General features: G+C 41.3%; 1 protein-coding gene across 1 annotated transcript in view; it reads right to left on the bottom strand.

The window, feature by feature from the left end:
• The window catches only part of LOC124134334 (F-box/LRR-repeat protein 16-like), a 76,674-nt gene extending 59,442 nt beyond the window's left edge, over nt 1-17,232 (bottom strand). The window contains exon 1 of the mRNA XM_046499097.2: nt 15,810-17,232. Coding sequence (XP_046355053.1) covers nt 15,810-16,891 — 1,082 coding nt within the window. The 5' untranslated portion in view covers nt 16,892-17,232. The remainder of the gene's footprint in view (nt 1-15,809) is intronic.
• Between the last annotated feature and the right edge of the window lie 9,818 nt (nt 17,233-27,050).

Genomic DNA, 27,050 nt, shown 5'->3' with positions numbered 1-27,050 from the left:
TTTCCCTGCCTGGCGATTGGCGTTAGGGGGATAAAACAAGGACTGGTCGGCATGGAGTCACTATACTGTGTCTGAGTGGGTCATCCATGTTACACGTCGGCATGGTGTCTAGGGGGGCTAGCACTATAAAACCGACGTTAGTCCTGACAAATACAAGTTGACACACACACAAGAGCGAGCGCTTCCTTGTCGCTGTATAAGGGAAATAATCATGAACGCGACGTTAATAATCATAAGAGGCTGAAGTAATACAATCTCACTCACTCACTTATTTCTAAACCGAAACCTACCAAGGCAACGGGGACGTTATGTGATCGCTTCCGACTTCCCTTCAGCTCCTAACAGTGCAGAAATAAATGAGGCCTTTGACATTTAGATGAGTTCTCGTAAAAGATTCGTGAAGTCATAGGCCAAACACAAATTACTAACATCAAACGTTAAAACCTCCCCTTAATAATGATTACTGTCAAACAAGTAATCTTACAAACTGCCAACACCCAAATCATATTTTTATTTCAACCAGTGTGTGTTTGCCATTTAAAATGATTATTGGTGTCCTCCGAATGATCAATGAAGGAGATTGGCCTTCGGGACATTCCGGAGATCGGGTATTCCGGAGACTTATGGCGTTTGTGACCATCAATTTACGAGGGTCAGGCCAACATAATATCTGTCCCATTATCGCTGATGTCTCGGACCGGGCATTTTGTTTCAAGCCGTTATCAGTTGAAATTAATGGAAGTCGGCCATCTTGGTTCCTGAACTTTCGCATTACACTATCATCTATCAAAGAGGTTTCAACTCAGGACACAAACGACAAACATAAAGAACAGTAATCTCTCAACGAAGGAATCAATTTTGTACAAATTACTTTCGCTAATGCAAAACTCACAAAAGAGTGAAACAAATCTGGTGATTCTTTCAATAACGCGCCTGGATCTGGCAGACCATTGGTCGATAGCGTGAGCAACGATCCATGCCGTGGTGGTGCGATTACACACACGTTTGAAAATATTGAAACTAATCGATTCTTAAGCATACGATACCACGTAAGGAAAGGAACGATTTGTTTGTCCCAGAATAGCATGTATGGCCAGGGATATAACAACCATGAATTGCCAATGGTGCCGGGGTCCCTGGATGCCAATAGTCCCGGGGATCAATTCTTACAAAAATCCACATGAGTTTGGTTTCACGTCGCTATCCCAGCGTGTCATCTGGATGTGGGAAGAACGCCAGAAATTATGCACATGTACATACTTTATATAGAGCAATGAGCGAGATACAGTATAGTTTTACGCCGCTTTTAACACCATTCTAGCCGTATCACGACAGATGACACCATGGATAGGATTTACACGTTGTCGCCATATGGAAAATCGAACCAAGGTATTCGCGGTGATGAGCCAACGCTTTAACCACTTGGTTACCTCACTGCACAGTGTCGGGAATAATAGCCTTTATCAGGACGACAAACAACACACATCGATAATTCCCAATTCAGAACAGACGAGGGAACATACTACTCACTGTGCAATCGCAACCTATACATAAAACCACTTGACAAAGATCAGGAACAGGCGAAATTACATTATTTAGAGTATACGTATGTGAAAAATAACTATCCGAATAGTATGTTTATCAAGGCACAGTTGTCTATATGTGCCCCGTTTCACAAAGCGTTCTGTGCTTCGGCAAATTTAATTAAACCTATGGTTAAGCATGGCAGCTACGACAGTTGTAGCACTAAGATAGCTCAGTGAACCAACGCCCTGTAAATAAATGCGACAAATCCCTTTTCATAATCACAGGAAATCTCTGCCAAAAACAGAGTCCTACATACGATATCGACTATAGCATGTCATTATGAATGACTATAAACTAGCAATGATATCAGGTGCTCGCAAATCAGTACTAGGGTCCTGCCCAACTGGTGACACCGACATATGCAAGGGCCATGAGGTCACCTGAACAAACACGGGAACAATGATTCAAGTCAAATAGGGAATATGATTATTGCTTCGGACAGTCACTGATGCGTCATACTTGGAAAACCATTCGTGGTCAATACTTGCCATCACAGAGGTCGTGCAACCAATAAAGAGTCGACTATTATTAAATACCCTGCGGAACATTCGTCTTCCGTCACATGATATTCTTGATTCTATTTTTGAGAAATGTCTGTTCCGAGAAATTTCCCACATCACTTCCACCTTTAACATTCGCATGATCTCCACACAACCGCACACGACATCAGTCAGCGTTGCAGTTCCTTTACAATTCTACAGCCGCAACCTTAAGCTTATATTCTAACGTCGACATCACAGGCCCACGTCGACTGTGCACGATGCCATTGCGGCCAAACATCGCTGATGAAGTCTTACTCTTTCCTGACAGCTCACGGGAAAAGCACACCTTAGTAAAGAGCTGTTATTATTTGCCTGACATTTCCCGTCAAAGCGAGATCACAGTAAAGGTCATGGGCTTGTTATCTATAAACCAGTTTGATGGATGTGCGAGTTCTCTGGGGGACGTCGCCTCTAGCAACGTCATGACAAATCTGCTGACCCACGTGGACGACATCTACATCTGACTTCATGATTTCCTTTGATGCTGATATACAAATGGATTTGATAATGGCGAGCTTAATAAGAATGAGGGCCTGAGGTTGACGTCGCTTCTAGCAATACTTTATCAATACCATGGCGGAGGACATCAAGAGATCCGTTGCCTCTCTGATCACAAATATCTACATTATCTAACAATGTACCGTGAATATAAATGTCAAACGGTATCGACCCGTCATTTTCAAAAGTCAAGTTGAGAGATAATATGTTTGTGTTTTTTTGCTGTTTAACTCAGTAATATTCCAGTTACATGACAGTCGTCTGTATCAACGAGTCTTGGCAAGACAATCCAGTGATTGACATCATGCGCATCGATCTACGCATTTGGCATGCATCTACAAAGCCGGCAAGCCGGACCACCCGATCATCTCGCCTCTTACGACAAGCATGGGTTGCTGAAGACCAATTCTATCCCGGATCTTTACGGGTCAGTTAACAGATGCACTAGTGAATAATATGATGTATTGAAAATATCAATATTTCCAATTTTTAATTTCATTTCCAGAGGTTTGCATGTTGTGGTAACATTTTGTTTTTTCCGTCAGTTTAGCATACTGGGTCGGGCGAGTTAGACATGGACCAACATGCTTCGGAACTCTTCAGGGAGTACACATATATCCCCGCCTCAAAATATTACTTAAAAATATAATATAAGCATCAAGTCCATAGCGTGATCTGTCTCGAGTATCTGCCGAAAGAGGTTCCATTTGGCGCAAAATCTATAGCGATGAAAGCTATATGAATGGATTCCTGAAAATCAGTGATGACACCAGGTGTTCGCGAAAACACACAGGAAAACGCAAACGTAAAGTCAGCGCAGCAATGCGTTTGAGAAAACCAATAGTTTCGTATGTTTTGAAACGTTTCAAGTAACAGATGTCGCCCTAATTAGTCATCATTCATCCGAAGCGTATGGATTATTTGTCATCTGTAGGGAGGAGACAATAATTCACAACACCTGTTTTGAGCCACTTGGTGCAATCCATTAATAATAAACCCCTCTAACTGTGCGAGAATCAATTGGGAACGTCTTGCCTTTCGAAACAACGTCTCACCAAGCGGAAACTGGCTTCAAATAAATATTTGATAACCAAAACATGACATGACATAAAACGACTTGAAGCGTCGTACTCTTTCTGAAGTTCTTTTTCGTACTGCTCCAGAAGCCACAACTGGAACGACAGTTGATTACTATCTAATTATTTGCATGTTACAAGCACACATGGTCATTAACAGCTGATTGACATTTGCCTGTTCTATATTGAGCAAATCGTGTTAATTTGGCAAAGCGGCGACTCCAGTGAAAATGAACATCAACATTTAATTGGCTCAACTAACACAGAAGAAGGTTTACTGCGGAACGACATTAACAGGTACATAATGGAGTTTAGTACGAAACTAAGAAATCCCTACACCCAGGGGCAAACAACACAGACAGTAGTAGCAATTACAGCAATAATTGCGCGAAAAAAGTAGTTCCAAGCTAGGGGCAACAATTAGAAGCATGAGTCATTGCCGTGCCGGCAGCTGACACCCCGTTGTATAGTGCAGGACGGAGTGGTATTGATTGTATTGGTGGTGGCAATGCTAGGGTTTGACACTAGTTCAGGAAATAATACTACAAAGCGTTAGACTAGGCAGCTATAACCCACGGCACAGCCTAAAGCTCCATCAATACTATAGCAGTCACTGGTAAACGTTATCAGGTCTGGAAACATGATATAGAATAATAGACTGTTGATGGTCTGGCTGCCATGATGGCTGGACAAACATGGCCACGATAGAGTAGTTCATTATGATTTGATCGCGATGGTAAATCGTTAAGCTTACTGGATTGTGTGGATGTAACTAAATGAACAGTTGAGTTAATAAATGCTATGCTCGTATGAACGGTGTGGTCAGCAGATGATGTTTGCATGACCAAGGAGATCAAAGAACGCTATCATTAGTCAGTAATTAGCATGGCGAGTAGAATAAGTATAGTTATCCCATATTAGTCTTAATACTGCAGACAAAGGGAACAATACAACACGAACAGGGCGCGCGAACTCGATGTGCAGAGTTGCCTCCCCTAGCTTCCAGGATCTGATGGTCGTTGGTTTGAAGACGTGATGCGACCCGACGACGAATTTTGGTCTGTCAGCGCCAGACAAGACTAACTTAGTGCTCGTAGGCTTTATCAAAGTATTAAATCTGTGCGATGCAATAGTTTGGGGTTGGGGGGGGGGGGGGGGGGGGGGGGGGACTCGTCTTGGCACGCCAGCATCGTGGGATCGTGGGTTCGAATCCCGGTTCGCCCCGATTATGTTTCTAGGTTGCACCATAGCCGTACTCATGTTTCACCACAGTGGTAAACCTGCATCTGAGACCTGCATCACTTCGGGCTTTCCTCCCACATTATGCTGACACGCCGTGATGTAACTGAACTATTGTTCAAAGCGGCGTGAACCAAACTCCCTCATTCTAAGCAGTAATGCTTAGTATATATACTCAAATCAAAACATGAAAGGGATATTCAGTGAGGGGCACATGAAGTAAAGGGGAATCACTAAAACATTCGTTCCATATTTAATAACACCGATACTGTTACAAACGCACTCTCCCTCCTGTATAACTTGCTTTTTCCAACTCACTCACTCATTCATTCATATATAATCTGTATTTCCCCACTCACTCATTCATTCATATATAATCTATATTTTCCCACTCACTCATTCATTCATTTATAATCTGTATTTTCCCACTCATTCATTCATTCATATATAATCCGAATTAAGCCACTCACTCACTCATTCATTTATATTCTGTATTTTCCAACTCACTCATTCGTTCTCATTTAATCTGTATTTTCCAACTCACTCACTCTCATTAAAAAACTGCCTTTTCCAAATCACTCTCATTGATTTTTAACCTGCATTTTCCAACTCATTTAACGCACTCTTCCATTTATAAGCTGCATTTTCAAACACACCCACTCACTCACTGTAGGAGATCCATATATACGTCGCTATTGTTATTTCCATTTAGTTCGGCATGTAAACATGAGCTAGTCAACACGGGACCAGGACAAGGAAATTGAATGTGTAGTAATGATTCGGTTGTGTGAACCCTCACAACTGTGGGTTTCGTCAATACTCAACGTGAATGGTAAAAAGCGGAATAAGTCACGGGAGACAATAGTTCCAGGGAGAACAGCTGATGTAGGACGTATCTCCAAAATCAGTAAACATAGCGTTGATATATCTTGTTTCACTAGGGAAGGAACAAGCACGAACTATCGACCCCATCACACATGCTCGCACTTTCAGAACAACCTGTGTGTACAATAGCCTTACGTCGTTATGCATCAAGTTCTGTTCAATTATAAGTATTGACATCGTTTTAACCCCTTCTCAATTCTTTCGATGAGATAGCCATATCCTTAAAAAGACCACCTTCCAAGGGCCTTCGAATCAACAGGGTTAAAGTGTGCACTATATGACTATACGTAACTTATACTGTGATCTTTTTTCTTGATGAAGGAATAATTATTATATAAAACAGTGAGTGCCTTTTACGCCGGAAGAAGCTGTTTTTGTTTGTTTGTTTGCTGTTTACCGCCGTACGCAGCAATATTCCAGCTATATGACGCCGGTCTGGACCAGACAATCCAGTGATTGAAATCATGAACATCGATCTACGCATTTGGGATACAATGACATGCATCAACCAAGTCAGCGAGCCTTACCCCCCGATCCTGTTAGTCACCTCTTGAGACAACGGCAAACAAATTTACACGCCCGATACTCTTTATGAAGGTACGTACTGGGGGCCTAAACTGCCCCTGAATCCGAAGGTGTTCTTTCAGTTTAGGAAACGGGTGGAAAATCACTTGGTGCCAGGCTTGGGGATAGAGGAGGGTGAGGAAGCTCTTCGAACCCACATTGTCGCACAGCAATCCGTTGCAAGTCGAGAGGTGTGAGAAGAGGCATTGCCATAAGGTAGTAGTACTCCCAGCAGTCGGCATACTCGCCGCTTTTCTTTGATAGAATAGCTCATACGATGACTCAAATCAGCATAGTAGGCACCGATATTCCTCTTTTGACTTTCTAAGTTATCAACAAGGATCACACCCTATGCATCCCAGAATACAGTGACCATAACTTTCTTTTGTGCTCGAGAATTGGAATGCTGTCATTCCAAGGATTGACGTTTTGACTCGGGATCATAGTGGTAGACCCATGTTTCATCACACGTTACTTATCTCCTTTTGAATTAGACGAAATCCTCCTCAATTAGCTCTAAATTTTCTCTGGCAATGTCAGTTCTGTTTTCATTAAGATCAGAATTTAGAAACTTTGGCAGCCAACGAGCAGATATCTTATTCATCTGTAAATGTTCATGAATAATAGTTTCAATGGATCCATGGCTTAGACCTGTGTCTTCCTCAAGTGTCTTTCCGCAAATGTTTTGGGTAATACGACTATCTGAAAGTATATTAAGTTTTTCTATCTCCTTGATTGAATCTTCATTGATGGAAGTTTGGGGACGTCCATACCTAGGGTCATCATCACGATTTGTTTTCCCTCCCTTAGACATTGCTACCCAACGTTTAACAGTGGTACAGCTAGGGTACTTATCCCCATACACTTGTGGCATGCGGTCATGAATTTCTCAGGGAGATCTTTTCTCTGAAGTAAAAAAAAACTTGATGACTGCTTGATACTCGTTCTTTTCCATTTCTGTGACTGTCCATTTGGACCCCTATCACGTTCAACTGTCTGTCACTAATATACAAACAACGTCAACAGACCAAATACACTTGCAATTGTGTACTCAAACAATGTACTATATTGACTAGTTCACTTTGTTATGGCCCCTAGTTGAAAGTTAGTCAGGCTTAGAACTTTTTGACCAGCCCTCGTACGTTCATCTGGGTTATCTTTGGTCCATAATGCGTTTAGCAAACTCCTTTGAAATTGACATACTGTGATATCTATGCATCGTGTTAACATTCCATCGAAACGCTGCTATGTACACCTGGGAACTGCAGTATATTTCATCCCGGGACATCGCTCTCACTTAAGCAGAACAGTATCGAGCGTGAAGTCTGTACAGACTATCAGCCGTAGATAGCGACTTAGCCGTACGCGTAGAATGACTCTACTGGCTACTTCAACATTCCATAGATCGTTGATGCATTCAACACTGTTGGACTCATGGTGCCATTGGTGTAGGTGATCAGTATTTCCAGAAATGTGAATATTGTGAGGGGAAATTAAGACTTACGTCTTTCCTTGGCATTTTTGGGTAAAATGCGACTGTACTTTCTGTCATAAACATGATGGTTTTATTAAACATTTTTGTTTGATATTTAAAGTCACACTCAGCAATAGTGATCAGTCAGGACCAGTAATTGGGGGGGGGGGGGGGGGGCAACGAAGTCACAGTCGGGGTACGATGACGTTAACCAATCAGTGCACAGAAGCTGACCATTGAGCCCATTTAGTCGCTTTGTACGACAAACATCGGTTGCTTGGGACCAATCCAAACCCGGAGTCCCCAGGGAATTGTATTATATGTATCAGCTTGGATGAGATGGCGTGCGTACGTGCCTTCGTGCGTATATATATATATATATGTGTGTGTGTGTGTGTGTTGGACTCATGGTGCCATTGGTGTAGGTGATCAGTATTTCCAGAAATGTGAATATTGTGAGGGGAAATTAAGACTTACGTCTTTCCTTGGCATTTTTGGGTAAAATGCGACTGTACTTTCTGTCATAAACATGATGGTTTTATTAAACATTTTTGTTTGATATTTAAAGTCACACTCAGCAATAGTGATCAGTCAGGACCAGTAATTGGGGGGGGGGGGGGGGGGGGGCAACGAAGTCACAGTCGGGGTACGATGACGTTAACCAATCAGTGCACAGAAGCTGACCATTGAGCCCATTTAGTCGCTTTGTACGACAAACATCGGTTGCTTGGGACCAATCCAAACCCGGAGTCCCCAGGGAATTGTATTATATGTATCAGCTTGGATGAGATGGCGTGCGTACGTGCCTTCGTGCGTATATATATATATATATGTGTGTGTGTGTGTGTGTGTGTGTGTGTGTGTGTGTGTGTGTGTGTTTGTTGTCGTAGTACACACAATTCGGAATTGCATCAATGAGATAGCTAAGACATGAAGGTAAACTAGCTTGTGTATGTATCATGACAAGGCATGATCACAAGGTTGATAACGGCCGAAGCGTCGCTACAATTTGCAGAAAGAGGTTCATCATTCAAAGTATCTTGTCTTTATGACGCAACTTTTAAATGTCAAGCGTAGATCGCAGGCTGGATAACATTAAAACAATGACTCAAACAATCATTTACAAGGTTAAACCTCCCTAATCCTAGACTCATGTACAGTGAAACCTCATAAGACCGGACCGGCTTTCAGTCCGGACAAGTACTGTCAGATACGTAAACATAATGATATAAAAAGGTCATCACTCCCTGCCCACTACCTATACGATCCGTACATTTGATGAACCGGAAGATGTCACAAACGGTCCTTGAACCAAATTATTTTCTCTTCCATCCAGCCCTTACTGTAATACTATAGCCCTAAATGAAGCAAGTCTAGATAGGTCCAGAATCTCTCACCTCAATTAGGCTCCTTTTCAATTTAAAAGGAGAAGCCTGTTTTTATCAACGTTATATATTTTCAGAGACTAAGCGTTAGTCTAGGATTGACAGGGTGTCACTAAATACGGCTGTACAAAACAGCTGTGTTGATTAATTTACTAATGGTGACAATTTATAATTCATAAATGAAATATATGCATATGTTACCTGTGCCGGAATATGAATATTGACTATTTCGTATCTACAACAGACAGCTATTGCAGGGCGTATTCACCCAGCGTATTAGTACGTGATCATTATTGACGTATTAGTTGGAAGCTTCGAAAAAATGGTTTATAGCTACAATTAATGTCTCGGAGTGGTGTTACAACGAGATTGTCTGTGTGTGAGATCAATATCTCACACAGTCGTTATAATCATCGAGACACGGTCTTACAAAAACTACTCCAATCTGATTACGTCAATTTCCTCTTTCCATAAAACAGAGGTCTAGAGAAATGAACGATATACAGTAACATTTTTGCAGTGAAACCAAGAAGCATTTAAAATCAATATACAGCTGAATTAGAGGCCTGAATGGTGTTCACTTGTATACAATAAAGAACAACGCTCTGTGCTGGCACCAACTCTTGGAACAGCTACTGCTCTAACATCGATGGGGTTTTAGCATGTAGACGACCATTCCCCAACAACCTATATATTTTCCAAGACCGCGTATGTCTTGATGTAACATACCGCATTTCAACAAGAGGGCTTATCAGCATTCTAGACATATAACATTATTCCATTAGATACCTTAATAACTAAAGCATGTTTCCACAAAATGAAAAATATGGTGTGGTCAAACATGATGGAGATGTTAGCACAGCAATTACTCTGGTTATTTTGGCCAAAGAATCCATAACCTTTGAGGAAGAGTTTGTTTGTTTGTTTGTTTGTTTGTTGTATAATTCCGCTCTCAGCAATATTCCAGCTGTATGATGGCGGCCTGTGATTACGCCAGGGTTCGATTTCTCACATAGGTAACTTTAAACGAGTCAGCCTATTTCTGATGTCCCCCGTCGTGATATTGCTTCAATGTTGCTAAAGCGGTGTAAAAGCATACTCACTCACTCATTCCAGCTATATGACATCGCCTGTGCATAATCGTGTCTTGACCAGGCAATCCAGTCATTGGCATCATGAGTATCGATCTACGCAATTGGGATGCGACGAAAAGCATCAACCAAGTCAGAAAGCCTGACCACCCGATTCCTCTTACCACAGCCGACGGTCGCTGAAGGCGTGGTTTTAATATGTAAGTATACATTATATCGTGAGTTAACGAATAATTCGTGGTGGCAAAAATTTAAGTAAAATTTATCCCAAGATCTATCCGACGTTTGTTTAATCGAGACACCATTAACATTTGCCTGTTTATATATTAGGATTAAAAACATCTTAAGATGTGTGACTGAGCGAGGTGTTACGTTGTGTAACCAATATTCCAGCATAAACTAGTCAGAACACAAAAAAATGGCCTCAGACGTCGGGTCTTCGGCGAAACGAGCGAACCACGAGGCTACCCAGGTGGGCCAAATGTACAGATGGACACGGAATCAAACTCAGGTTATCACGCATCTTGCCCATTGACGATTGTTGTGGTTATTATTAATTTATATACAACCAACTCCGGATAAATTGTGGTCTCTAAAACGTGATAATGCATAGTCCAGCATACAGATACCGAACAGATATATCCAATCCTATTCATGTTTATTATATTCGGCAAGTCTAGATTACAAAAGTTTTAAATGAATAAAGTCTCATGGCTCCTTTTTATCATATTTTACAAACATATTTTAACAACTGTATTTTCTGTAAAATATGTTCATTGCAGAGACTAGATATTAGTCTAATCGCAATAAGTATTTCTCATGTTGAACTATCATCATCGAAGGAAAGAGGTGGGGCGTGGGTTTCGTTTTCTCTGATGATAAAAACGTAATACTTCCTACTTCCGGGGCTGTAAAATATGCGTTTGTTGATAGAAAGGCCAAAACATAATTCAACGGTAAGAAGATCCCTGCAATAGCCGACCCCAACCCGTTCAAACAAGATTTACATTTAGATAGAGTGTACATACTCTCTGGCTCTGTGAGACGACATTTAACCCGCGGCTTAGTCTAAGGGACATGTGGGAAAGCAATAGCCGTTTCAGCCCCGCTCCAGATGTGTGAATCAGTAGACATAGGTATGTGTACCCCCCTCTTGCTGTGTCTCCGCGAGGATACATCTGGGAGGCTGATTCCATTTACATGCCATCACTTTAACGTAACATTGCGTAACGTTCTGAGCTTATTTCTCTATCTGTCTACCTCAAACCCGGTCGTGACTAATTGTTCGTACTTTTTGTACGGAAAATCAAGAAACAGCTAACGAAACAATCTGGTTCAAGAGTTCGTAAATTACTCTCGCGCCAGATTACTGAGCATTCGCGTCACTGTTTACCATATTTCATTCAGATGTGCTACAACAGACTGGATAGCCGCCGGTTATGGTTCTTGAAAAACGTTCTTTAGGAGTACGGTTTTCCTGAGGTCTGCGACTTATTTGGAAACGCTTATTTCCAGACAAAAGACTATTGATGATCTCGGCATCGACCATTCAGGTCACGTCGACCCGATTAAGTACGAAGGCGCGCAGCGTTCACGAATGACATAACCAGGCGCCGCAATTTGTCTTTACGATATACAGGAAAGAATCTCTGTTTTTTACGAGCTCAACAATGTGTTTTGTGAGAGAATGTGAAAGGAAGGGGATGCAATCCCGTAAAAAATGTATCCATCTTTCTCCGGCTGAGCACATCACGCAATATTTGACATATTCACAAAGCCTTGGGCAGTTAGATTTCTGTATATTTGCACAGAGAAATGCTGAAAGTCGATTTTAAATGTGAGCGTTTCTTAAAGACCATTATAAAGTATTAACGACGATGTTGAGAATGGCATTGACGGATAGGGTCAATACCATTTCGGGATGGCAACTCGATCACAAAAGAGTTTCCACCAACCGCTGATTACACGGCATCTAGTCCAATCTCAATGCATCTTTGTGATAGGTGATCCACAATCTAAAGTCGCTTATCTCCAAGCAATTAACTCCATATTTGTGATAGGTGATTAAAAAGATATCACACCCCGGTGCATGTAATTAAAGGATGCCACTGAGTGATACCTAAAGACTGGCAGACCTGAAGAACAATGTGATCTAAAAATGTCACATTGAAATTCACTTTCTGCACACAATAACGGTGTTATTACTACTTGTTGCTATTTGTGTGCAGATGAATCCACTGAGATTAAAAATGACATGTATATGCCTCGTTTGGAATTAAGCAGCATTTGGCACGAATGCCTGATAGCTATGTTTAACGTCACTAAGCAATATGTTACGGTCGTAACATCGATCTGACGTAGGTAGGATCTGACGGCAGTATTTTAACAGAGGGCGTGTACACATGCTGTATGTCTGGTGTTCGGCAATCGATGTGTATTACCCTCTGAATGTTGCCATTATGTAATATAGATGCCTGTTATGGAGTAGACTCATGACATGGTCCATTACGCATAAGCGATGTAATAACTAGATACATCTATCCGTATGTGTAGGGCACTGGAGAGGATAATTGAGATATCACATTCAACCCATGCAGTTTGTCTGGACCAGACTCCTTTTTTTACAAGGCGTCATGATATCAATGGAAATTTGCGAAGTGACGTCAAACAACAAACAAACAAATATCAACAGATCATTGCAGGGGACAGAAATATATAAAGTTTCCCGTTTTATTAGTTATGGCATTTCAGACCTATTGTCCATTATTTACTGGTCAAAGGGAACAACTTAGGAGGAAAGCGCAAAATGAGGCATCTCGTATACGTCTATTGCGGTGTTGGAACATACGATCACGAACACGGGGATGATGATGATGATGATGATGATGATGATGATGATGATGATAAACCAAGGATCATAATCAGGGCGAAACTTGGATTCGAACCAACAATCAGCGGTACCTGACAGCTTATGGAAGAAACTTAGCATACAGTGCTGAAGCGATTTACACCAGTGGACCAACGGTCTAGATTGCTTAAGACAAAGGAAAACATTTCCTAATCATTTAAACTTATGTATTTATAATGCGAATATCAAACTTTGAAATAACGAATTGATTTAAGGTCGCTTGGATTTCGGTATACACTTTGATATTTATTGATGAACAGTGAGGTAGCTTAGTAGAGGAAGCACTCGCTCATCATGACGAAGACACGGGTTCAGTTTCCACCAAGTTAGGTTTGTGAAGCCTATTTCGTGATGCCCCAAGCCGTGATAAGACTTGGATACTTCTGAGAGGTGTTAACCCATACTCACTCTCACCCATCATACGGATGCAATATATTCTCACTGTCGTTACATGAATGACCACATTTCGCTTACTTCTGAATTAAATACATCCCTTTATTCATATGTCATGACCCCACGACCTTAATATATGAGAAAATGGGATTCATGAATAAAAGGTACGGTCTAATCATCTAGAGAAGATATATTGAATATGCGAACATCCCGTCATGTACACATAAACGTTATTGGTTCAATATCTGTGCACACACAGCGAACGCAAAAACAGATACAGCACACTCAATCAATGCCAATAAATATTGCAAAGGTATTATTCAGTTTGTTCATGTTTCCATCTGTGTCTTAACTCTTGATACGTATAGTAGAATGTAATGGTGCATTAAGCCTTTGGGTAAAGCACCAATGAGGGAGTGAATGTTGTTTGGTGCCGCAGAGTGCTATGAATATTCCACCAGTGTAACGGTTATTATTCCAGTCTCGATCAGACAAACGGTACCATCACTATCAATATGCTGTGCGTATAGTATTTCCTAAGTATGGACAATTCGTGCACTTCCTCCCGGGTAACTTTTCATAACAACATATAAACGGTTGATTCTTGAGTGAGTGAGTGAGTATGGTTTTACGCCGCTTTTAGCAATATTCTAGCAATATCACGGCGTGGGACACCAGAAATGGGCTTCACACATTGTACCCATGTCGGGAATCGAACCCGGATCTTCGGCTTGACGAGCGAACGCTTTAACCACTAGGCTACCCGACCGCCCCGGCTGATCCTTGACAACGGGGATAGACATGTTTGTTTTTTTCCACTTTGGATGTTTAAGTGTGCCAATACGAGTGCCAACAAGTTTAACTTTATATTTCATTACAAGTAGTGCAAATCTGTATGCACATTTGTGAGTGAGTGTGTGTGTGTGTGTGTGTGTGTGTGTGTGTGTGTGTGACAATACTGTCGTTTTATCTCTGATATCCGTGAATCGTATTTCGCAATGAGCATGATAACAAGCGTGTTTTCACGCCATGCAGGAACTAATCTTAAGCATGCAGTGCTGTTGTGATTTTAACCATCCCATTGGCACTCCAATACAATGCATTTCGAACCCAGGGCACCTTGACAATGTTATACATTCAACAATACGGATACTCAAGTGTAAGCTTGGTTAACTCAACAGACACACCAGGCCCCACTACAGCTGCTGCCGTAAATGTGTTTCTATTCATTGAACGCGTGTGAACGGACTGACCCCGTTCGCCATTCATAACTCACATCAACTCGGTACTGAAGCATAGCGCAGAAACAGCTCAACAGAGTTCACTGACGGAGATCCCGAATCGATACCCACACGAACTACGATTATTCTTACTGTTCACACATTCCCAAGTAGGAATCAATGGCATTGTATTTGTCCTCATATATCTAATATTGATATATCATCCCCATCAAGCCATAAGATAAATTTACAACAACGTGGCATTGAGCTGTGTTATTTTCCCGGTGGTTGTTTGGGCGGCAACCTGTGCATTTGTTGGAAAACGTGGCAATAAACCCTCATAAATATGTCTACCCGACAGCTGCAGGGCTACTATATGTGAAGCGGTAAAGGACAATGGAACGCGCATACAAAAATACCCGAACAAAGGATTTGTGTGTATATGAAAATGTGCCGGGCTGGAGATGAAAGAGAATGATTTATCTGTAATGCATGTCTGGTAATGACTCGTGTCGATGAATATTGAAATGCGACCATCATCAATGTCACATTAGTATAGACCACACTATGGTGGTAAGTAGGATCGGTTGCCAATGAAATCTTCAACTTCGTACACTTCCATGTCAATGTATACCTGTAACATTCGTCAGGACAATAACATGTTAACGGTTCCCGACCGACCCTATTCGGGAGTCCCCACACTAAACCTGTTTGGTTTTTTTCTCTCCAGATGCATTAAGCTTTTATCACTTCCCGGTATTAAATGTCCGTATTTTTGCAACTGCGTAAATGTGTTGCCCTTCAGAATAAAACCAGTAATTTAACGAAACCAAGAACTACTTCCCGGCCCAGTTTTGGATGGTTGAATAGGAAACAAAGTAATAAGAGTGTTTGAAATGCATTGATTATTCCTTCAATAACGAACTGTCAACTTTGTCTTTTCTTACCTATCCAGCACCAGTTCCTCGAGTTGTCCAAGGTCACATGCGATGTATTCGAGCGATGCGTCCGTTATCCGGGGACACCACGAAATGTCGAGAACGCGTAACTTACGAAGGTTCTCCGCAATAAGTTCCACACCATCGTCAGTGATCTTGCTGCACCCTGAAAGACTTAGGACGGTCAGATTGGGTAAGGAATGCACAATATTTACAATTCCATGGTTGGTGATTTCCCAGCATGACTGTAGTTTGAGGATACACAACGTATAACTCTGCTTCGCACTGAAAAAGGCCAATGCTGCGTCTGTCACGTGATAGGCCTGGATGGTCAGTTCGTAGAGGGATGGTAGAAGCTGGGAAATGGCGCCAATTGTGTCGTCTGCTACGTTGATACAATCACTAATACTAAGGGACACTATCTTAGGGTTGAGTGAAGACCATAAACCGGTTTCCGTAATCTCATTACACCCGGAAATTTCAACCCGATAAATACACGGCATCTTTTTAAACAGGACCTCCAAACCTGCGTCTGTGACATTGGCACAGCGAACGCTTATTGACCTAAGATGCTTCTTACTGGGGGGGAAATTGTTCACAAAATCCGAAATGTCTTCGTCGGTGGCGCCGAACAAACACACAGCATCGAACCCTCTTTGGTGAAGGCTGTCGTACACCTGTTTCCTGACCACCATATCCTTTGTCCAGTCACGGTAGGATATGATTGGCATGACCTCTGCCCAATACTTCGTGTTATAAAGGATATGCTTCCAACGTCTACACACGCGTGACAACACACCTCTTTCCTCGGCAGAAAAGTAAAAGAAAAATTTGGACAAAAACGACTCATCCATGAACAAATCCTGGATAGTTTTATGTGCAGCTTTTCCGCTCATAGTCCGAATTCGTTTCACAAATCCGGCTTTGGGTGAACGCGTCAACCTGACGTTATTGAGCGGAGAGCCATTGGTGGCTCGGTGTAGAGTCTCTTTAAGGGAAGACCCTCCGCCTTGGGACGACTGTTCGCGGTGGAGGCGGAGGCCCCGAATACCATTTGATATCTCCATGTATGCCCGGCGAATTGTAGACATGACACCAAACCAAGAGCCGTCCTGACGCGCGCTTCCAATACCTGACACGCGCTGCACGTGTCGTTACATAGGTGCCCTTCTTTCAGCTAGATACATTTAAATACTGCACCATGTCCACGCAAGCTTCTCTCATTGGCTACTGCTGCTGTTCAGTGCTGCTTGTATTCGCGGCGAGAGAGATGACTGAGAAACCGCTCTTTCACAAGTTCCTGTGGTCAAAATGAATTCACAGTTATCTCAAGAACACCACTCCTTCAATTCTTTACATCTAGTTTTCCCAGAAGCTGTGGTAGGTGCGATAACTTGGGAAAGCAAGAGCAGACGACCATCCCGCGCGACAAGTCAGGCAGGACTGGCTGCTGAGGGAAAAGCTGCCTGTCGATACTAGGCCCGTTTAGATCGATACTCGGGGCTGATGTTGCTACCAGTCAGATCGTGCCAACAGTGAACGCCTGTCTTTGACCCATGTTATCCCTGTGACGTAGCCACTTTAACCTGCTCATGCTGGGAGGGTGGGTAAGGGGTATCGATTTTTTCGATCAGGGTCGGGTTTAACTTAATCATACATTCATCTTTGTCATGTGTATTCTAAACACCGGGTTCATTACAGGGGGAACATCTGTAGAACGTGTCTTGGGGGTGGGCAGGCGTGTCGGTGCTGACCAATATCTCTTGATGAAGTAGTGGAGATTTTAATTGCAAAGACGTAAACGTGATCTGAATACATTAAAGATTGGCTTCAGTACATGTGTGGTAATTGCTTTCACGGTTACACATCCTCAATAATCAATCACATCAAATTCGATCTACTGTTATTCGAAGAATATGGACTTTCATGTATTCATTTTTTATATTTCATTTCTATATCATATTTGTTTTGAAGAGATAGATTAAGAGTAACTTGACCTTTATTTTATAAATTTATAATCAATACTTTCCAGAAAAATACTTTTCAAAACAATTTAACCTTCATATGGAAACCAACTGGTGTTTAAAAAGAAAGATGTTTTATGACGTCGAACATGATCTACAAGCGCTGGCGACACAAACAACTGGCAAGCGATGCCATAACCAGAGGGTTGTACGACGCTTCAAACAGTATTTCTCACATACCATTTTTCCATTCGCCCGAGACAGAAACATCTTTACCCAGATAAAACATGTTGAGGTCAGCACAAACCACCATCCCTCACCCAGACCCCCCTGCTCACTTCCCTGCCCCCCTCACCAAAGCGTTGATAGCTGCTCCTCTACAGCCCAATGTAGGAACACGCTCTGTCGGCTCACATGCTGTTGGTTTAATGCATCATTTCACCAGTGTTTGGCAGAAATGTGAAAAGCGTGAATTACGAGGCATATGGGTCTTTGGCGAACCGACGCAGAACTTTAGTAATTGACTGGAATCTATTGGTACTTCCTATGTTGGCGCGTTTCGGTGTAGCGATATTAAGCTGGGACATGCTGAGAGAGCACTGGAGTCAAATATAGAAAACGCACCTTTTGGAGGAAAAAGTAATTGACTCTCTCCCGGTGCATTGGCGCAAATTAACTTTGTGCAGACTTGTGTGTGTTTTATTGGCCCCTGTTACCATGAAATTACTATCGTGTTGATTATATCTGTTGTTGGATAATACAACCAACTTATCTATATCTTGACACACATATATGTGTTTAGGGATATGTGGACGGATGCGCCTTTGTTGGTATCTTTCAAATATAAAACGTCAACACCAGAGAATACCCAGTCTCGATTATCTGGCGAAACAGATTCCGTTGCGCGTAAAAGGCGAAATAGTGGTGAAAATCATATGAATGGATCGGGAAACGGGAGATTACAAAATCGTCTAAAAAAAGAAGGTGTTTGTTTATTGGGTTTTTTTAAATTGTGAATGAATTGGTTTTTAAACAAAGTTCCACTTATTCTTCGGGACGAATGAAATTTCAAACGAATGTGTTTGAACACCTAAATCAGTCTAAATTTATGAAAAAAGGAAAATACAGATACTATAGATTATTTATTCGAATTAAATTTTATAAGGAGACACTTTTTCTTTAAGATAATCAAAATTATTGACTTTTTTTAATAGCTTGACATTAATCCTCAGTCAGTTCTTCAAACATGGTTTAGTATATCGTATCTAAAAGTCTAACGAGTTATCGATTTGATTATAAGGATCACACAACTCTTCACTTTGATGCAGAATTGCTTATTGAAGCATACTCATCTAATTATCTTGTTTTTAGAAATGTCAATACCATTCTATAGGTCGAAAAATACAACACGTGTGACTTTAGAACAAAAGGAATAGTTCAAATTAAATTAAATTATTTATTAAAACTTGTAATGTATTTCGAGAACCAAGAGAGCGAGTGTTTCGGCCTGATTATGATTCTAGACCAGACAGAGCCATGTTCGAGCTTGGGGGTTTCACCAAAGTTTGTTTGTTTGTTTAACGCCGCACTCAGCAATATTCCAGCTATTTGACGGCGGTCTGTAAATAATCGAGTCTGGACCAGACAATCCAGTGATTGACATCATTAGCATCGATCCACGCAACTGGGATACGATGACATGCATCAACCAAGTCAGCGAGCCTGACCACCCGATCCCATTAGTCGCCTCTTACGAAAAGCATAGTCCCTTTTACGGCAAGTATGGGTTGCTAAAGATCTATTCTACCCCGAATCGTCACGGGTCTTCACCAAAGATGTAAACGACAAAGACTTGAATCACGTCGAGCTTTCCTCCCACATCAAGCTGACACGCCGTAATATAAATGAAATAATGTTCAAAACGGCATTAAACCCAACTCACCCACTCACTCACTCACTCCAACCTGAAAGGAGGCTGTGGAAAGCCTAGTGGTTACAGCATTCGCTCGTCACGCCGAAGTCCCCGGTTCGATTTCCCACATAGGTACATAGTGTGAAGCTCAGTTCTGTTGTCCCCTGTCGTGATATTGCTGGAATTGCTAAAAAGGGCGTAAACCTGAACTCACTCACTCACTCCAAACCCGAAAGAGGTTTTTTTATTACTGACGTAATAGCAGACTCCGTGAAATTGCAACGTTGTCCAAGAAATCAGGTTTCCAAGGTAACAGCTTCCATGACATGGAACCATGGCTGATCAGGCTGGATGTAAAGGTGACAATGATGTGTTTACTTCCAATACGTGGCTGTCGCTCAGCTTCAGCTATCTCACGCCCTGTCACTGTCAGCAATCCATATCCCACATATGTCAATGGATATTTTGAAGTCGTGATGGTATTTGCAGATATATGTCTGGGCAAGTGGGTAGTAATATTTTGTTGTGTATTGATTATTGTAATGTTCTTTTGCTCGTTGAAACGAATGTTACACTTAAACACACATACGAATGTCCGTGTCTATGTGCACATTAACATTTGTGTCGACTCCAATCCTCCCCCCCCCCCCCCCCCCTCCCCCATCCCTATACACACAGACAACCACAGTGAGAGCCACACACATAACTACAGCCATCCATTACTAAAGACAAACGTCAGAACCACAATCATAGCCATAGCCACAATTAGAGCCACAGCCACAGCAATATCTGCAGTTACAGCTGTAACTTGAATCATTAGACACTGTAACAGCTGTAACATGAATCATTAGATATATAAACAGCTGTAACTTGGATCATTATACAATTACAGCTGTAACGTAAATCATTAGACAGTTACAGCTGTAACTTGAATAATTATACACAGTTACAGATGTAACTTAAATCAATAGACACAATTACAGCTGTACCTTAAATCATTAGCCAGTTACAGCTGTGACTTGAATCATTAGACATAGTTACAGCACAATGTGAATCATTAGACATAGTTACAGCTGTAACTTGAATCATTAAACACAGTAACAGCAGTAGCTACATCAACAGTTTTGATGTTAGTTTTATTTCTGTAAAGATCCGTGATTTTTTGACAATGGGTGCTGGGATTTTCCATCAAGACACAGTATTTTCAACACACGAAAAAAACATCTTTATTACCTCATAACGCAACAGTATTTTTTTTCTATGTACTTCATTTATGGACCAAAGGTACATTGTTATATGGCAGTGTAATTTATTGTTAAACAATGTGGTAATTGTATAACATTGTTTTTTGTTGAGAGTATTCAAGTATTGTGTTCAAAGTATTGTGTTTTGACAATGATTAGTTGTCAGGAATGTAGTACTTTCTAATGTATCAATGGTGTGGAAATTACTATATATATGCTTTTGGAGCAAAGTGTAATCTAGAATGTTCTAGAACAGCTAGACTAATCCAGAACTGTACAGAAGTTTCTAAAAGATATTTAGACAATATAAGGGGCGTACCTCTCGCACCTAACATGACATCTTAAATTAGATCAAAACCAGCAGTTGTGTGGAGATAATTATTTTCACCCTGTATATCCAGCCTATGCCTAAATTGGATGCTTGATCACTGTTGCTGCCAGGTGAGTATTATTGCCGCTGCTATCATATTTATACTGCCATTGTAATTGTACTGCCATTTAATTTTGTACTCCCACTCTATTGTGTACTTTCATTGTAATTGCTATGCAGTAATTTGTATTGACATGTAAACCTAGTTCATTTTATAATACAATTGTAAAATTGCATACCATTTCATTATTGTTTGTTGGTTTCACACTGAATTCTTTTATGTAAAGATTTATTTTACTTATTGTTTTAAGTCGCCACGTAACAACATGTGTACTTAACTTTCATTGCCACATGATGTTTTTAAGATATATTTACATTCCTCTCCCATCCCCTTCTCTCACACCATAAGTAACATCCGCCATTCCATTTAATCCGCACCCCACTCCTTTCCCCTACCCACATCATCGCCACAACCACTTGGATAAAAAGTCGTGTAAATAGTTTGTGACCAACCAAGGGTGAGGTTTCCGTATGTGCATATGTGTTAAAAAGTCAGATGTGCTTGTATACATGCGTATGATATGTGTGTTTATACGCTTGTATTTACATCATTATGACGGAGTGCAATTAACCAGATGTGCAAGGGAAGATGGAAGTCGCACAGGGCACTTAACGCCGGAGAAGTCTGGCAAATATCCATGTTTATAACATTTACAGAAAGTGAAAACAAACTCTTATGATTTAATATAAAGCTGTGAATTTTACACGAATTTAGCCTATGCGGATAAGTTTGTTTCTGATCTCAAATATCCCTACAACCCCTTCGTTAAATGGCTTTTACCTAGTTCTTATACAAAATGTGTTCCGAGGCATTTTGAAGAATCTTCATTAAAACTGCCCTGAACAGAACCCATTACCACCCAAAAATGAGTTAAAAGCCGGTGTGCCCCAGGGCTCGGTTCTAGGACCGTTATTCTTTCTTGTATATATTCATCATATTGTTATTATTATTGGATTGTATTACTTGGTGCTGACTAAACCCTCTCAAAAACTAAACACTTTCTCGAACAACATATTCGGACAGCTGTTGTTTTGCCCCCCAATAATATTCCCCCACCCCCACCCCAACCCAACCCCCATTCCCCATTCCCCATTTTGCAAAACTGTGGAATAAACTATCAATTCCCATAACAATTTGGATTAAGATAAATTAAATAATAAATACAACGAACCCTTGAGGTTATTCATTTTAAATCCGACAAAATTAAGGTGTGTGGTCAGTTAATGGATTATGACCTATTCAGATATGGCTTTAAAGTGTGCCAGATTGGGTTGTGATAACGTGTGCCAGATCCTTTCCATCCTTTTCTGAATACAATATGTTAACATCAGAAGTTTATATATTTCAGAAGGTCCTAAGACCCAGGAAACAGGCGTACATATTTTTCAGAGAGTCGTTTGCATGATGTCTGTCTGGTTTAACATACTGCTATTTATTCAAGTGTGAGTAACAATTATAGCCGTTTTAAAAGGGGAGCTTTACAGTGGTGATTAAAGGCTCGGACGTTTCTTTGTGTGGGATTCGAACCAAAGATCTAGCGGATGCAACGGATGCAAAGTGCAACGGATGCATTCGATTTTCAGCGAAAGAAATTCAAGCAAGGCCAAGGCGGTGAATACAAAATTAGGTTCATATGGTATCTATCCATTTGTAGATTTGATGCATGTAATGTGTCATGTCATTTAATGTATAGTGTGGACCGTTGATTAGTAATTTTTATGAACTTCATGTATTGTTTTGTCTGCTCTTGACTCAATTATTCACAGACCTCCGTTATATAACTGTCATAAAGTTTATTGCGACGTAAAACAACAACGACTACTCGCCCTCATGACGTGTTCTGGGAACTCTGTAATCACTCATCCAAAATATCAACCTTGTACCGCAGTCGGGACGCATTGTCATATGTTACAGCTTACATATAACCTCAAAGACCATTGGCGTCTTGTTTTACGACGCAATATTCCAGCTATACGGAAAAGGCCGGTAAGCAGTCGTGTTTGGACCAAACAAACCAGTGACTGTAATTACGAACAACGTCCTAAGCCGTAGATGTACGATGACACAAATCAAGCAGTCACTAAGACTGACCATCTGATAGATTTAGCCGCCTTTAACGACAAGCTGAGGTTGCCGTGGACCACATTTAGCTCAGAATGCCCACAGAGATGATGATGATATGATCTGTTACAGACTGTAACATGTTACACAAACCACGTGTTCACAACCTGTACCTTTACATAACAGGTGCTTAGCATACTGTATCAGGACAAGGGATATACACACGTGCAATACACACTGTCAAGACCACACACAGACAGGTCATGTGTGGCTCGTGGAGCTACATAAACAGTAAACACTATACTATCTTATCAGTTTGATATCACTTTGTTTTCTCATGATCTCGTGTAACAAGCCATAAAGAACACGCCAAAGACAGTTCGGATTGTTTTTGTGCGCTTCAACCCTACCATTTCTAAAATTAGTATGGGACGTTCCGCATACAACTGACAATATATCTTTAAGTGCCTCAATAGGCAGCTAACTGTCCAATAATCGACCAGCAGTGCTATTATAGGGCCGCTTCAAATATAACATTTTCACCAGTTATAAACAGCCGGCAAAAGAGAGTATAAACCCATGTTTGATGGGGGCTAAAATTAAAATAGGAAGAAATTTATACTCGTTCGCGAAGTATCTAATACGGATGTCATAGTTGTGTTTTGTACCTGACGTTTGCAGTGTTCAGGCGACTGCTGTCAGCTTAGTAACGTTTTGACAACGTTTGTAGTTTTTTGCTCAAAACCATTTTGAAGTGTATACTTTCTTTTCCCCGGCAGTTTAGTTTGGTGTTTGTGGTTCGGGTTGTCTGTTTATTTCAACTGGCCATAACATTATTCATATGATACTAGCTTATTATTATGATTCTCTAAAAGAACTATATAACTTTTGTAATTTTAAATCTATTTTTCATAACAATATGATTTGTCTCGCAGTGTTTTGTTAACCAGATGCTAGAAAGAGAAGCAATATCATCATGCGTAAGACCTCAAGTCCACACACAACGAATTACATAATACCTACTCATTATTAGACGGGGGGCACGGGGGGGCCCAGTCGTCTAAGGCGCCGCGATTCGCTGTGCAGAGTTGCGTCCCTTTGGCACGCCAGAAACCTATGATTGTGGGTTCGAACCCCGGTTCGCCCCGATTATGTTTCTAGGTTTGTCAGCACCATACCCGTACTCGTGGGTTTCACCGAAGTGGTAAACGTCTGAGACCTGCATCACTTCGGGCTTTCCTCCCACATTAAGCTGACACGCCGTGATATAACTGGAATACTGTTAAAAGCGGCGTTAAACCCAACTCACACATCAATTATCATAAGGTTAATGGGGCATTAGATTCTAAAGTGCCGGACAAAAGACGGTATACAATTGAAAATTGGATTTGGCCTTAAACACAAACGTTGCCGAAACAAACTTATGGTCACACCCGTATTAAATACATCACCATCGAATAAACATTTCTTGTTTGTTCCAGTTTTAGCCACCATCACACATCGGTGTATATACCTTCTTTAGCCTGCCAGTTTATGTTTTATGATTTCAGATCTTTGATAAGAACCCATTTGGCATGTGCATGTATCAATTACTATAATATATTATACATATGGTTTAATAAGACTACTGTGTAGAAGGAGAATCCCAATCCAGAGTTGTAGCCTTTTAGACCATCAACAGATATCAAACTGCACATCTGACAACTTTGTAAACAAGGACACATGTTACTCATATACCACTCAGAATAAATATTTGTTACATTCCTAGCAAATGCCATGATGTATAAGTCATTAATGACATTCATAATCATAGTCTCTCTTCAGCAACAGCAGCAGCAGCAACAACAGATACAAATAACCTTCATTTAAAGGAAACCGCATGTGCAAGTTCACAACTCTCCTGCTGTGCATGTCAGAACAAGCCTACACCCAGATGCATGTGGTGCATATTTCTTGTATGTCAATGTTTATCTATTTAGCATGATGCTTTGTCGATTTGTTCTTTCATTTGTAAGTTAAAAAGATGTTTATGTACACAAATTGGGTGATTCCTATCACGTCCCTAAGCTTTCTGTTTTATCTGGATGCGTTTCTTCTGTGTTTTCTTTTCTGCACGCCATGGAAGTTAGCTCGTGCAGAGTGCTGCGTTTATGTCTCATTTCCCAGTGCATTCAAACCTGCAAGTGCTTCTTCTGTTGTTTGTCGTTCTGCATGTAGGGGCATGGCTCGTCTAGTTGTCTGGGCGACGCAATGCGATGTCCACTTAGACGTGCCGGAATCCGAGGATCGTGACTTCAACTTTCCAATAGTCAACTTTCCCTTTATGTCGAGCAATATTACAGCAGCTGTCAACATTTGACAACTTTGGATGTACAATCGAGCATGCTCTTTCATAGATTTCATAGAACGTCAATCGACTCTTGCTCAAGAGTAGTTTGATCAAGGATACACCTTTCAAAGCATTAGTCGAGCTTTCGAAACGTTTTGTGGTGGACCCCTAGAGGACATTTCCAGATGATGTCCGATGCAATTACCTTTTCTGACTTGTACCATATGTTCCTGTATTTGTTTAGGTGTACACGAGACTTGTGTTTGTGACAGATGCCTCTGGTGGGGCAGGTGAGGTGAGGTGAAATAGGGTTTAATGTCGCGTCCAAGATTATTGCACTTATACAGCGACGTGCATGCACGTGTGTGTGTCTGCTTGTACCAGTCCGGACTGATGCCGATTTATAGTGCTAGCTCACTGAGATACCATGCCGCAGTTTAACATGAATAACCCACTCAGACACAGTACACTGACTCCGAGCCGACCAGTCCTTGTTTTAGCCCCTTAATGCCGAGCGCCAGACAGGGCAACAACAAGTACCATCTTTTAACGTCTTTTGGTATGACGCGGCGGGGGATCGAACCCCGGACCTTCCGCTCTCCGGGCGGACGCTCTACCACTAGACCACGGAGGCGGTCCTGGTGGGGCAGGATACGGATACCTTTTCGTGAACACCTGGTATCATCACTATTTGATAGCAATTTATAAACACGTGCTTGTGATGTAGTCAGAATCGTACACCGGACTCTGCTGTTAGTAGAGATTTCTTATGATAATGGAAACGGTATTGTTGCGTTCTATTCGAACACCATATTCACTATAATTATGGTTCCTGGTTTGTAGGGGCGGTCGGGTAGCCTAGTGGTTAAAGCGTTAGCTCGTCACGCCGAAGACCCGGGTTCGATTCCCGACATGGGTACAATGTGTGAAGCCCATTTCTGATGTCCCCCGCCGTGATATTGCTTGGGATAGTGCTAAAAAAGCGGCGTAAAACAATACTCACTCGCTCACGCCTGGTTTGGCAGCACCATACCGTTCTAGTGGGTAACGGTAGACTTATAACGCAAGCACCATTTGGACATTCCTCTCACTTTAAGCTGGAAATCCTGTTCAAAGCGGCGTCAAACTCAACTCACACAATTGCTGCATTCCGTGGTGGACAGGGCGTTGTAGACATGTGTTTCTCTTGTTTCCCAATGTAATCAGACAAATAATTTAATTCAAATCGTCAACGCTGGAGAATAATCAGTAATACTACCAGTTTTCAGCCGAAATAGATATACCTATTCATATATGTTTGCCTGTTTGG

The sequence above is a fragment of the Haliotis rufescens genome, unplaced genomic scaffold (assembly GCF_023055435.1).
Source record: "Haliotis rufescens isolate VD_foot unplaced genomic scaffold, xgHalRufe1.0.p SCAF_11, whole genome shotgun sequence".
Lineage (NCBI taxonomy): Eukaryota > Metazoa > Mollusca > Gastropoda > Lepetellida > Haliotidae > Haliotis > Haliotis rufescens.
The sequence above is the reverse complement of the archived record's forward strand: the minus strand, read 5'-3'. Positions and strand labels throughout refer to the sequence as shown.